The 14,516-nt window shown below is 47.1% G+C and overlaps 1 protein-coding gene across 1 annotated transcript; it reads left to right on the top strand.

Annotated features, from left to right (window-relative positions):
* The first annotated feature begins 284 nt into the window (after positions 1-284).
* On the top strand, positions 285-4,941 carry LOC128877993 (protein odd-skipped). Its single transcript, XM_054125733.1, has 2 exons — positions 285-960; positions 1,746-4,941. The coding sequence occupies exons 1-2, from the start codon at positions 461-463 to the stop codon at positions 2,098-2,100; spliced, it is 855 nt and encodes a 284-aa protein (XP_053981708.1). The 5' UTR covers positions 285-460; the 3' UTR covers positions 2,101-4,941.
* Positions 4,942-14,516: the final 9,575 nt, after the last annotated feature.

The raw sequence follows: 14,516 nt of genomic DNA, 5'->3' as shown, positions 1-14,516 counted from the left end.
AGCTTCGGGGGCAGCCGGCCTCGCAGGGACGTCCGAAGGTGGCTGAGCGTCGCGACGCCCGGAGGGGTCACTCTGACCCGGAAGCTCCGCCCCTGTGGAAGTCGAGCCGCCAACCGGCGTATCCAGCGTTCAGGGCACGGTAGGAGGAGCCACCGTGTCCCCTTGGCGCCAGGTAAGCGGCGACGTCGACCCTGGAGTCTCGGCGACTGCCTGTTGGCATTTAGTATTGCGCCGACTCTCGTGGCAACGTTGTCTTGGTCTTTTTTTTTTCCCATCGTGGAAAGCTTCGTCTCGTCTTCCTCCTCGCGTCTATCCGCATGAGCATAGTAAACAGTCGGGCAACGACCGTCTGCTGGACAGATCGCGAGTCGACGTTGGCCTAACCGCGCTGAGAATACAGCGGGATTTCGCGAATCCCCGCGTATCAGGTGGAAAAGTTCGGTCGGGTTAACTGTTAACCATGGAGGCGAAGATGGAGCCGCTGACACCCCCGCACACGCCGCCCACCCTCGACAGATCGATGGTCCACCAGCACCAGATGCCAATCACGTCGCCCAGGTGGATCAGGTCGCAGCAGCTGGCTGGAAGATTCATCCAGCAACAGCCTCCTGGACAGAACGTCGGCTATCAGGCGGCGTTTCTCGACAATTGGCTCAGGGGAGCAGCGTTGCTAGCCGTCAGGGGTTGCTGCCCTCAGACGTCGTCGCCGCATCCTTATCACCATCAGGGTCATCAGGGTCTCCATCCAGCGATCCCCGTACCGCCACCAGCGTCCTTTCTCACCAGACGGCTGCCGGGTCAGAGGCCCAAGAAGCAGTTCATCTGCAAGTTCTGCAACAGACAGTTCACAAAGAGCTACAACCTGCTGATTCACGAGAGGACGCACACCGACGAGCGACCCTACTCGTGTGACATCTGCGGGAAAGCGTTTCGCAGGCAGGATCACCTTAGGGATCATCGGTGAGTTCGATCGAGTGCGTTAGGAATCGTTTATGGTCGTTGGTTCCTTGGAACGTACCGTTCTTGTCACCCTGTGTTCGTTGTTACCTAGACGTGTCTGTGATTCGATTGAGCGCGATTACACCTTCGACGTTTAAATGGACGTTTAAAGGGATCCGAAAGGCTACCGTTGAAAAGTAGAAGGTGTGCTGCATTGATTATTTCCTAGTTAAATTGAACGAGCTGCTTATAAGAACCACGTGGAGAAAAAGTTGCTTTGTATCGGAACAGTGGGTTTTGTTTTACTGTTAAAGAGAAAGAAACAAAGTGTGGTGACTCCTGCGTTTCTCGGGTTCGGTACATGTCGAAACATGTAGCAGGTGTCATTCGGGTAATTTGGAATCTACTTTAACTCCAAACTAAAGACTTTCCCGAGTTGCTTTTAACCAGGGGGGGCATGCGGTATCTGTGTACATGGACGCACCTTGTTTTCACAGCCTGAATCATTTTGTCCATACAAACGTAGTTCGAGATCTCGGAGGTAGATAATCCTATGCACGTCACGTTCTACTACGTACTAATCGTTCCATTTACTAGTATCTAACTACAATTAACGGTCATCGACGATATTCCCCTATAATTAACAATTTTCAAAGTTTCCAACGGCTCGACGAATGCCAAAGCCGACGCATGCGGGCACGTGTGCCTTCGCTTGCTTCGGCCCTTCCTTCGAGATTTCCTTTTACTTCGAAAGAAGCGAAACTAGCCAAACAACCGTGACCTGACGATTAGGTTTTCTCTTCCAGGTACATCCACAGCAAGGAGAAGCCGTTCAAGTGCAGCGAGTGCGGTAAAGGCTTCTGTCAGAGCAGGACTCTCGCTGTGCACAAGATCCTGCACATGGAGGAGTCCCCGCACAAGTGCCCGGTCTGCGCCAGGAGCTTCAACCAGAGGAGCAACCTGAAGACGCACCTTCTCACGCACACGGACGTCCCCCAGGATCTGAGGATCGAGGTGCCCGCGCCAACGGAGTCGAGGATCGCCGCTTCTACGACCGTCAGACAGATGGCGGAGAGGGTGAGCGGTCTGATCCCCATTCAGAGGACCAACACCGCTGCTCCTAAGCTTGGTTTCAGTATAGAAGACATTATGAGACGTTAGACGCATATAATCGTATTTTTTTATCGTTGGTAATATATTCGTTTTAAGGAGTACCAGATCGGCGTGCTTTGTATTCGGGAGAAACGGTAATATCCTTATAAACACAGGCTTCAGGTTAGCTACGGGTCTTTAGATTTTTAGTTCTGGAAATGTTTATTTTCGACTTTGTTTATTGCGTTTAGTCGCTCACGGATCGCGAAAGCGAGGAAACCCCGGAGGCACGTGTGCCCGAACCTTGGCGAACGTTGGCACATGCGAGCAGATGTGCCTTCGTTCGCCATGGTTTCACTTCGATGGGACATTTTTTCCTACTTTTCGATAGAGAATCCTCGCACTTCCGATCAATTCGCGTCGTTGGACTCGATTATTCCGAGTCGAGATAGCTTAAAGTAGCTTCGAGCCAAAGCGAGAGGATCGAGCAAGATTCGATTTCTCTATCTACGCTAACGGGAAACTGCGTTCCTGATTAACGATTACCCTAATAGTTTTGAAAAGCGCGAGGATCACGCCGACTGGGAATGTATCATACGTTGTAAATATGGGTTTGTTTAAGTTATTCGGCTCAAGTCTGCTCTCGCGACGAGGAGGAAGGAACAAAGTCTACCTCCGTCTTCCTTCTTCTCATCACCTGTAAATAGTACTTATATTTAACTGTAAAGTAGTTTATCGACGAGTCGGCCGAGGAATGTGCAAACTTCGCGATTTCTTAATCTCGAATGATCTCGTAAAGTCTCTACGTTCGAAGCAAACAATTGTTTTTTTTTTTTCTATTTAAATTTGTCGCTTCAAGCGTTAGCTCTCGACCCTTTGCGATCAACGTTGCACGGAACGGAGTATTAAAATTCGAGTATCAAAAGGTACAATTCGCAAACTTCACGTTACACGTACTCTTAACATCCCGAAAGGATCTCGAATCAGAAGACAATCTAAAGTTTGCCAAACGCTTCAAAGATCTTTCTGTCTACCATTCGGTAAATGGAAATAGGGCCCCGCGGAGTACGGCATTATCTTAACAAAAAAGAAAAAAAAAGAAAACTCCGGGTTGCAGAGGGTTGAGTCGAATCTCCCAGCGATAAGAAAGGGAAAACGAGCCTCTAGGAATCAGCGCCGGACACGTTTCGTGCGCCTCCATCTCGTGAATAACGAGGCGTCGTTGTATCTTTCGAGGCGTCAAAATAATTGGTCACTCTGGGCTCAGACAACGATCTGTCCCAGGAAGCCGCAAGGTATTCTCCTCTATCGAGACGTAAATCGAGTTTCCTGCTCCGTGCACAAGCCCCCCCCCCCCCCAAAGTTTCTTTTCTCTACAAGGAAAATTAGGAATTCTCGATCAGATAAGGGCCTAGGCGAGGGACACCTCCTGGTGGTTTAACTACGCCACCCCACACCTCCCCTCCACACCCGTCTCTCACCAGTGACTTGTAAATAGTCCCAAAGATCTTTTTTTTTCTCTCGTCCCCTCCCTCCTAATCTAGGAAAGGTCCCAGAGCATCCCGTGGACCACCCACGTCTTCTTTACGTACGGATAGTTTATACCTGACGATGATAGTTGTCGCGTTTCCCTCGTTACACGAGCCGAAGTGTTGCGGCTTTTATTTGATAGCTACGACCAGAGATGGGCAGCGTTTCGGTCGATTCATCGGATAACCAACGAAACGAAGATTTGTTCGTGACGTTTATCGAATTAAACAGTTGCATTCGTTTCGGATACTTTATTGTACGATTCAATTTATTATCTAAATAACAGCGGATAAACGGGCGTCTCTTGTTTGTTCGTAAATTTTGATAATCTTTGAATGTAGAAAGTCTTCTAGTTCAGTAATTGAACGTGCTACCGTTACGGAAAAGACGGGAAAATTTTATCCGAATAATAAACGCACGAAGACTTTTATTCGTACGATGCGAATTTCATTTGAAATATTCGTAGACTAATCGATAATTTTAAGAAATTATTTTGAGCAGACTATTGAAACCATTTGTTGTCTGTTTTTATAATTTGACAACGTTAGCGTTATAATTAACATTTCGTTCGTCGTTCGAAATTTTTATCCATCCAGCTTACAATTCTGCCTGTCTCTGTCGTTATGTAATTTGAGGCTAACGCGGTTAGGGGTTACGCGCGAGGGTTGCTTTGAAAACTATTGCACGAGATACGATTACTACGAGAATAAATTTGTTCGTAAGATCGAGGTTGCGTTTCGCCATTGAAAGGTCGATCTTCTAACTGAAACCTGATTTTCTAGATTTTAGAAATATTTTTCTCGACGCTCCTTGAATCTCGAGAAATCATCGAAAGATATTATCGAATGTTCATCGATACTTCGCAAGACGAAACTGGCTTTTGTCTTGCATGCAGTTCGTATTCGTTGACGTTGCACGGTATCAGAGTTTATAATTTGGACAAGTTTCTTCTCAAACGGAACTAAATTATCTTACCAACGACAGTGGAAAGTAATATATTTTTAATGTAACAGTAATAGAACGAAATTAAATTGGTAACGATGGAATCCATATCTCGATCTTGCCGATTATTTATTTTAAAACAATTGTTACGTTCAACGGTTTTCAAAGTAATCTCACGCGAGCAAACGTGTGGAATGTGCATGTTTGCGATAGATAATTACTTTTTCCCCCCAGAAGATTGTTTTTTGTTTTGTTTTGTGTTCGAATTACGTAATTAGCGTGTTATGTAACTGTGTGTTCCGAGTGTTTAGAAGTCGAAGGACGAGCGTGTTATCGCGTAGACATACCAAAAAGGGGCGAAATGAAAGGATGCTGTCAGCCTAGTCTATTATAACGTATATTTAAATATTGTTGTTATTGATTGGAAATAAAAATTAATTCAAAGAAATTATTCAACCGCTATCGATACTTCGCAACCCTAACTCTTTCCATAATTGAACACAATTCAATCATTTTCCAGGATAGTTCGAATTTATTCTCTAAATTAAACAGTTTTTTTTAAATTCAAGTAGCTTAAGAATTTGTCACGATTGATTGTTAAATTTAATATTGGCTTGATTCGTAAATAACATCCACTTTTTAACTAATAGTTTATATCGTATACAATAAATATATTGTCACGTAATAAATCTTAATCGGTTATATAATGACCATCGTCGATTATCGCTTGCTCCTATTTAATAAGCAACCCGATAGAAGAGTTAATTTAAATCGAAGAAATATCATTTTTCATTGCTGTCCTATTTGGTTTACAATTATGTTACATTTATCCAGCTCTAAACTCTATCTGTGTTACTGCTAGGATACCTCGCAACATTACTAGATTTCGACGCTAATTACCTATACGAAATAAAATGTATCCATTTCATCACAGTTCCAACGTACCCATCGTTAATTACTATTGCACCAAATCTATGGGTAGCCATAAACGATTAAAATTCCATTCAAATCTAACGACACATTCGCTCTCGACAATAAAAGCCAGGGGTTGTCGTAAACGATAATAGTTTCCCATTGTTACAACTTTCACGACGTTTGAAAATTAAACATCGCACCATTCGCACCATGTTCGCGCTGTAATTAATAGTGCGAAGGTAAACGACTCACCGCACCACTTTTCCGCTTCCTTTATTGCACGCGCTATTGCCACCCTACTCGACAAACCCTCGCTTATCACGTTCGGTCAGCAATGGCGGCCAGTTAACCTGCTTGCGGGGCAGTTAGCACTGTTTAACTTTAATTAATCCTGGCACCCTCCCCGGAGACGATAAAGAATAATGAAAGGACGGATAAATAACCTGAACTGACCTAAGTCGACGTTTCATCATCCCGGCGAGGTTAGATCTATTCGAACCATTGTTGCTTCCTGGTTCGCTCTCTGGACTGATTAGTATTTCTCCCCTTTTACTTTGTTTTAGGTTGACACGAGGAGCAAAACAAGGGTTCCTCCGTCTTTATATTAAATCGTACGCGAGATCGATATTTGGGGAAATTTCTACGAGGCTGAAATTTGATTACGAGTCCATCGGTGGTTTCTCGATTTAATTTCTTTTCCATCGGCATCGAATGTCATCAGATTTACTTCTTTTAATATCTCACCTTCACAGTTATCTTTCTTTTTGTTTTTTTAGAGAAAAGCTCTGGCACCCTATGTGGATTACCCTCTCCTGACCTTAAATCTTGCGATACGTGACGATTCCGATATTATTTCACGTTTTCTGGAATCGTAGAAAAACGTGGAAAAATTAAAATCCCAAACAATAGAAATAAGGAGGATGCAATTATAACCGAAGAATCGTTTCACAGCGGTGATTTCGCTGAATGCTCCCTTACCGCGATTTCGCAATCGCGGGGATTTATCGTGGTAATCATCGAGGGGGTGCGAAGAATAATTGCGGTTTCCTCGAAATTTTCGATAAGATTTCAGCGATGAGAAAGGATACAAAGAGATATTTGGTCGATGCAGGTAGCCAAAGCAAAGAGGAGGAGGGAGCAGCTGTAGTGGAAGCGAAACGGAAATACATTCTGACAAAGAGGGCGAACGAGGAGGAGGGGCACCTTTTGTATCCTTTACCGATGCCCGCAGGGACGATTTAATTACAATAATCATAACGTTACGGTTCCCGGTACCGTGGCAAGAACTGCGTGACTTGTCCTACGGAGAGGACTAATCGTTATCCTAATCAAGGACAGTCCTACAGGTCCAGGACACGCCTACAAATCGGTTCATTCGCTGGCGTTTGTTTTCTAATGAAAGAATTCGAAACTAGATGGACCGAGTAATTACATTCCCTTATAAGGCAACTACGTTCGAGTACGTTAATCAGCTCGAGAACCAAGCAGTTATACAGTTTAAAAGTACTTTTCTTTCATTTAATCGATATATGTATTCTTGAAAAACAAAAAATGCTAAAACAGATAGCTAAAATTTGTAACCATAGGAGTAACATTTTAAAGTTCGCAGAAAACGAACAGTAAACGGATAATGTAGTGGAAAATGTCCACGATTACATTCGAAGCGTTCTCTAATTATAGAATAATAGAGTAACGCCGAAAAACGCATTACAATTCTATCGTGCGCGACAGATTGCAATTCTATTTAGGCAACGCCCACCGATGCGCGGCAGTGTTTATCGCTTCCTGTGATCGGTCGATCTAAACACGAGCCTGTATGCATAACGATTTTAGTGGCAATCTGCCGTGACAGCTCGTCCTGTAATATCTGATAAATTCGGTATCGTTTCTGCTATCTATTAAAGGATTTTTTCCAAGCCATTTTTTTTTCGGACTGCCGTTAAACTCGCATATGTTCCGACGATTTTACTGATCTCAGCTTCCGTGTTATGTATTTAACGCAACAGATGTTACCAGCTCACGAGTGCTAAAGCAAATTGTCTATTTAAACCAGTATTTTTTCCTTAGAACTTTCTCTAGCTTTAATATCCTATTTCAACATGTTATTTCGATCCATTGTTCTTCGTTACTATTTATCCTCTGTTTACTAATTCAAATGAAATAGTAGACGCCGATTTGAAAAACACAATACTTTACCGAGTGAAGTATTCTTGCCGTATTAATTTCAACGTGGAAGAAAGCGACAAAGAATCCGATGTCCTTCTTCCGGCGGTAATTTATATCGAGGCTCGTAAAATGAATCGGTGCTTCCAAAACCTAATAGCAAACCAATTTCCACGCTGGACATTGCACTCGCAAACGGTTCCCACAATTACGGGAGCACAGTAAAATCACTGCCACTGCCAAACGACTCGAAATGTCGATCCTTTTTTCGGTTTCATTAACAGCAGCCGTTCCAGGCTTCGTTTGTCTCGCGTTCTCGCTAGGAATTTCGTTTTCGGGGGATCGGCGCAATCACAATCGCCGCGAAAGAGGAGTTTCCAGCAATTTGCCGACCGCAAAACCGAAATCACCTAAAATGGCGAGCCTTCGACTCGTTTATCTCGGAGAAAGAGGTTAGGCGGGAGTATTGACCCCGCTGTATCGCGCCATTGGCTGGCTTCGCTCTGTTTGATGTTTACTCGTAGAATCTATGCGTCTACTCGCGTTTATTCGCGACGTTTGGATGTACAGAAATATTATCGGACGTCTGGAATGGTTATTTTTTGTTTAATATGTAGATAGTTTCGTGTTTCAGGAATCGGCTACCGACTTAACAAGCTGTGACTACCAAGCGAGTCAATTTCTCCTGCGTTGTCAAACATTTTCTAAATTACTCTGTTAACGATGCTTTTTCTCCGATTGTTGATGACAATTATTGAAATGATCGTTAATCTTTTATTCGCGAGAAATGGTCGACTGCTGTCGTCGCTTTGGCGTATCCGCGTAACCGTTTGGCAACCGAATACTACTAGGATGCAGAAGTTGTCCGTATTCTCAGGTGCAGGTCGATCCCACGTGTTTCAGGTGCCAGAATGGAGGCACGAACAGGGAGCAAGCTCGTTCGTAGGATTTCGGGGTAGCGGTTTTTATAGCGAGGCCCCGCAATTGTGGGAGTCAGGACGGTGGAATGTCGTGAAGGGCTCCCAGGGTCCACCCTTTGCTGCCCTAAAACGTTAACCACAGATTTCTCGGGTGGATTAGATCGCTCCGGTCAGGCGAGGCCCCGAGCTACGATTTGCGGGCAACAGGGAGACGAAGAAGAAGAGAAGCTGCCATGGTCCCCTCACGGTTCCTCGCGCGTACCCTCTTATTAGGGCGTGAGCCTTATCTAAGGGTCACAGGGTCCCCGCGACCTCCAAAGTCCCACAGGTACACCGTGGATCCCGAAGAATTCCAGGAGTCACTCTACGCACATGCGTGAGGGAGACACGAAGTCTGTGGTGGGTGTAGCAGCATGGAGGATCGATTGTCCCTCAACCCTTGCGGCGGACTGCTGCAGACATTCTTCGAGCTCTCGCGTACAGTAATTTCCGCTTCCAAACGATGGTTATATCTATGGCGGTTCCCCTCGCCATTGTTTATCCTTGTTCAGCGCTGGCCGAGCGAACCGAGGGGCTCGATTACCCCAATTAACCTCGCGAGGGACAAATTTTAAAATGGATTTTATTTTTCCATTCGAAGCACTTTTTATTTGTAATCTGTGTTTTTATACATTTTTTAACATCCAATATGCCATCCAATGGCCATCTTGGAATTACCTCGAGGAACAGTTACAGAAACGGTGTCGAGCGTTCGATTCTGTTCCGACCCGACAGCCCAAGTAATTTCTGCTCTGTTACCGTAATATCGTCGTGAACAATTGTCGATCGAATTACACTTTGCCATACCTCGGTTCTGATCGCCGAATTAGGGCCACAGCTATCGTTGAAGAGGAGCTCCTTGACCTACTGCGTGACAGAGCTTCCAGGCCGCGAGGACTCGGTCGATACGTCGACCGTGCGACTCAACCTTTGATTCGCACGAACGATTAAACGCGTAATAATAAATTTCGGGAAAGAGGAAGGGCAGCAAACGCGGGGAGGATCGTACGCGCGTTCAGGAAGGCGAGGAACTATACCAGTCGCCGCGGGCTCATGGCCTGTGGTTAAGGCGGCGCGCATCCTCTCTTTTTTGCGTCCCGACGATTAGATAAACTGCCCGGCCAGGGTGCACAGTGTGCCCACATAGTAGAAACACACTCTAGGCCTGCTATTAGTTAGTAGTATAGTTTAAGCTCGAGACGCCGGTCGAGGAAGGGAACGAACACGTAAAAAATGATAGTCGAGTCCACCCTTTTAAACGTCGCTAATTCTCGACTAACCCAAGCGCCGGGTTACTTCCTTGCAGCTCCGTTTCATTTCTTCTTTTTTTTTTTTCAAGTTTCGAGGAAACTGGAGCCGGTGATAAAAGAACATTTATTTCTTCTTTTTCCTCTTCCTCTCAAGGTATTTGATTTATATCAACTCCGCGTTGGCTATTTGCCGCTTATTCGGTTTTTTCCCTAGGGAGAAGGAAGTTAGTTTATTTTCCTGACTTGCCACGGTCGGTACGACGGTGTCTCCGTTATCGACAGGGAGCGGTGCTCGAGGGCCACGTAGTTTCTCAACGTCGCCCGTGTCACCCTCGAATGCAAACGCGCCCGACACGATTCGCTGCTGGCTGCGCGATTCGTTCATTGACTCGAACGCTTCTTCCGCCAGGGCACGAAGGAAGTAAAAGCTCGTGGGTGACAGCATCCGGCCGATGCTGCCACCTGTGGGTGTCGAGGGCAAGCAAGGTTGGTGTCGCGCTCGGAAATGTTTGCGTTCCTCGGGTCGTCGCGGTGGTAAAACGTGTATCGCGCGCGTTGCTTTATCTTTTGCTTTCGTACTTTGACAGCGGAATCATCGAGGAACTTGGACAGCGCAACGATGAGGGAGTATGTCGTCGCGTCCCAGAGATTTTAACGTCTGCGCAAAATGTGGATCGCTTCGATGCCTTTTCTTATCGACGCGTTAATCATCGGAGATCGACAACCGCGGCTTATTTGTAACCAGATAAGGTCGATTGAAAAGAAACAGCTAGTTTATGATGAACTAACTAAGCTGCGGGCGTTTAAATATATATATATGTCGATCGATTCGTTCTCGTATTCTCGTTTCAGATGGAGCTAGGCTTTTCTAACTCGGAGCACGGCACCACGAAGAAAAAGCCATGTTCGACTATAAACGCGTGTAAATCTGCGCGGTCGACGCACGGCAACCGTGGATTATCGGCTCATAATTCATCGGGACTCGAGACAGTGATTGTCAGGTTTGCGCCTGCGTTACATCCGCCCGACCAGCGCCATGTATCCGCGTAATGGATCATTACAGGCAGAGCGATAATCAATTTCAAATGTACCCGCGCCTGGCGCGAGCCGGGAAGAGTCTAATTTACATCCTCTCCGCTCGATATTAGCGGTTCCTGCTAATGTAAAGCGGTATGGTACGGGAGCTGAAGATGATCTCTTTTAAAAATACATCTACATACATATAGAATCATTTCATTATACTAAAATTCATGAATTTCGAACGAACTTTACGACAAAATATAGATCACCAAACTTACATACACACGCAAACCCGTATAAACGCAGAAAACATTTCTATAAAAGTTCTCTTCTATTACTCGACAACGCATCGGTTCGAACAAATTTAATCCCTCGCGATATTTCGCACGGGAGAAATTCCTATGAAAACCGTCAACGGTCGAGTCTTTCTCGTGACGATCCAACCCCGGAAAAGTCTCGATCGAAAGGGTTAACGGTCGCGTCTTCCTCCTAACGAACACCACCCCCGGTCCCTGACAACGTTCGAATTCCCTCTTCCCTATCGAAAGCTTGGCATCATGGATCCCAGGACAGAGATAGAAATTCCGTTAATGAAAGGGCTGAAAACCGCGAGGCCGCGATTCGGTGCCGGTCGGTAAGAAAAGGGAAGCCAGTTGGAGCGACGTCAGCCGGTGGAGGTGGAGGAGGCGGTGGCTGTCCAAGGTAGAGGTGGAAGCGGTCGCTGGAGGATGGACTTCGGCGTTGATAGAGGGAAAGGGGAAGGGGAAGAAGACGAGGAGGCGGCGAGGTGTGCACGCCGCACAGGTTGGACGGACGACGACGACCCGGGACGCGGAGATGGCTATGGGTGGTATTCGAAAAAGAGGAGGCAAGGCGAAAGACGCAAGGCGCGAGGAGAGCGTCGCGAAAGAATGGAACGAGAGGTTAACTCGCGGGGAACGAAGCCTGGGGAGGGTTATCAATGGGCCGGAGCGGATCGAGAGGCGAAAAAGACGCCGGGACGAGGACACCACTGAAGAAGCGGATGATTCGAGGCGAATAAGAAACAAAGGCATCGCAGACGCGGAGGACGCGCAGCTAGGCGGAAGATAAGGGAGAAAGGAGACGAGGCGCAAGGCAAGGGGGTTAGTTAGGCGCGTGGGGCCACGCGCGTTCCCACGGTTTCGAGAGGCATATCGCACCAGCCCTCCGTTTCGCTTCCCTCGTTCCCTCTCTGACCGCGTGGAAGGCCAGCTCTCGATGTCTATACAACATTATATACGGTCTTAAGTGTATGCATACACGTACAGATTCCGTGGCAGCGTACGTATATATCCGCGCAGAATGCCTTCGCCATCCCCTTCTACGTCCCGCCCAAGAGAACCCGAGAGAGGTTCCCTGGGCCTCCTACACCCCCTCGATCTCTCCCATTGCCTCGCCTCGTCCTTCCTCCTCGCTAGCGTTGGCGGCGCGGTGACCTTTGACCTCCCATTACCGGCTCGACTGACCGACGACTCGACTCCCTCGCACATGCAGGCACCGTGCACGGTAAGACGCGCTGCCCATCCCGAGATATAGACGTACACGTTCCTCGTTCCTCGAGGTACCGGCTGCGACCGCTCGACGCCCAGCGTTCCGGAATTTCGACGAATCGTATGTCCTTCGAGGGCTGCGAGGCTTCGGGGGGGGGATGTCTTCGTTTCGAATCTTAACGGAGGTTCAAAGAGATCTGGGATGCCTTCGTTTCGAATCTTAACGGAGGTTCAAAGAGGTCCATGCCCACGGATCGGTTCAATGTTCAAGAATCTCCAAGGATTTAATGGACCTCGGAGAGTGTTAGTTTTCGGGGGTGGGATGTCTCTGTTTCGAGTGTTAACGTAGGTTTGAGAATGGTTCTATTCCAATCGGAATGCAACATTTGAGAATGTCGAGAAATTTAGCGTTTCTCGGGGGTGTGAATCTCCAGGGACGAAGTATCCGAGTTTTAATCGTGGAAGACGGCTCCGGTCGGACAGGAAAGTCAGAGAACCGTATATTTAACCACTCGTTGTTCCGCATCACGACCACCTTCCGTTTCGGTGGAAGAAGAAGCCGTGTCGTTAACACGAAGATACGATCCCTCGACGACGTCGCACCGTTTAACGCCCCTTTCGCCTCCGAGAAGTTCTCCTAATGGATTCGCCGGCCTACTTCAAATTGCCGCAGGAATTGATGCTCCGGTTGCTCCGAAAGAACTTACTTAATGACGGTGAAGCAGTACAAACGAACCTGTTCGCGCAACTTTCGGCGCCGACCGTAAGCCTCGCTCTTTCGACGTTCATCGTGAGTTCGCGCGAGTGCAAAATAACCTGGTCGTTCGGGCCGAACTTTGTTTGAGAATTCAGCATCGAAACGAAAGGTTCGCTTGTTTCGAAATCAACGAAACATAGTTTCTCGTTGTTATGGTAGGCGATATTGTTGCCGTTTTTACGTTAGGAGAAGTCCACGAATCTCTCGCAGAACTGTTTTTATGTACTTGGAAGTCGAAGAGGAAACGAGTCGCTTATCCGTTGCATCGTCCGCTAAGCTGTATATACTTTTAACGACGAGCAGGTAGCACTCGACAACTAGAATTACGATGTTCCGCTGCTCCTCGTCCGGTTTGTCTCTTCAGCCACGCACCTCCAACCAGAAATTACTAAATCCCCGCGATCGTAGAATCCTTATCGAACGCGAAGGAAACGAAGAGACGGGACAGTTGAATTCAAACATCTGCATACACAGTACCTCTTCGTCTTACCTTATATCTACTGCACGCCAGTGAAAAGCGTCTGAAAGTTAGGTGCTACGGCCTGAGTTCTCCTCTTCCTCCTATTCTATCGGCCAGGTTGTCCTTCCGCTATCTTACGACTGAAAAATCATCGAACGCCTTCGACGTCTGAATGCACGGAGTATCTGGCCCGTTCGACAACGGTTTAACCATCGAGGAAGCGCACGTATTTTTCTACGAACCGCGAGAAGGCCCGTGGAACAAGTACAGAGAGTGGCAGCGAGGGTCGGTGTGGGGGTCCTCACCGCGAAGCACCCGCGCCGCCAAAGAAGACGCTCACAGATATTCCCAAGAGCAAAAGCCTGCAACCGAGGTCACTCCTCCTCGTGGGAGGGCCCCCAGGCGCCGCGTAGCCTCCCCCGTCGGCTCACCCAGCAACGAAAAACAAGACTTTATGGAGCTACATCGGCGAGTGTACGCGCGAGGCACGGTTGCTTCGGCCCAGGGCCGGTTGAAGGCCAACGGTAACCCTCGATCCGCCTTCGACGATCCTTCGAAAAACTTTCGTAACGTTACGAACGCCTAATCGAAGATAAGCAAAGGGATTGCGCGTTGCGGGGGTGTGATTGGGGATGTCTAGGCGTGGAGCACTCAGCAATTAGTTTTCATACCTCGGAGGGCAACGAGGTTCCGAATCTTGGGAGTTACGTTGCGATTCCATTCTTGCACCCCAATTTAGAGACAGCGGAAAACTCATGGGTGAATTTCCAAGATCTATGGTTATAGAACGCGAGATCGATCATCTTCAGGGATGGTGAAAGGGTTGTCAACGTTTCTGTACGTCAATCGCGTTAAAAGTGTAACACCAGGTAACTTACGTTAACGATATTCGTTTGTCTACATCTTTGGACATCCAGGAACATATTTACGACAAAGGAGTACAAATTTTATACCCGACAGACTTCTAATGCGCGCTAA

Source organism: Hylaeus volcanicus, chromosome 6, assembly GCF_026283585.1.
Source record: "Hylaeus volcanicus isolate JK05 chromosome 6, UHH_iyHylVolc1.0_haploid, whole genome shotgun sequence".
Taxonomy (NCBI): Eukaryota; Metazoa; Arthropoda; class Insecta; order Hymenoptera; family Colletidae; genus Hylaeus; species Hylaeus volcanicus.
The sequence above is the reverse complement of the archived record's forward strand: the minus strand, read 5'-3'. Positions and strand labels throughout refer to the sequence as shown.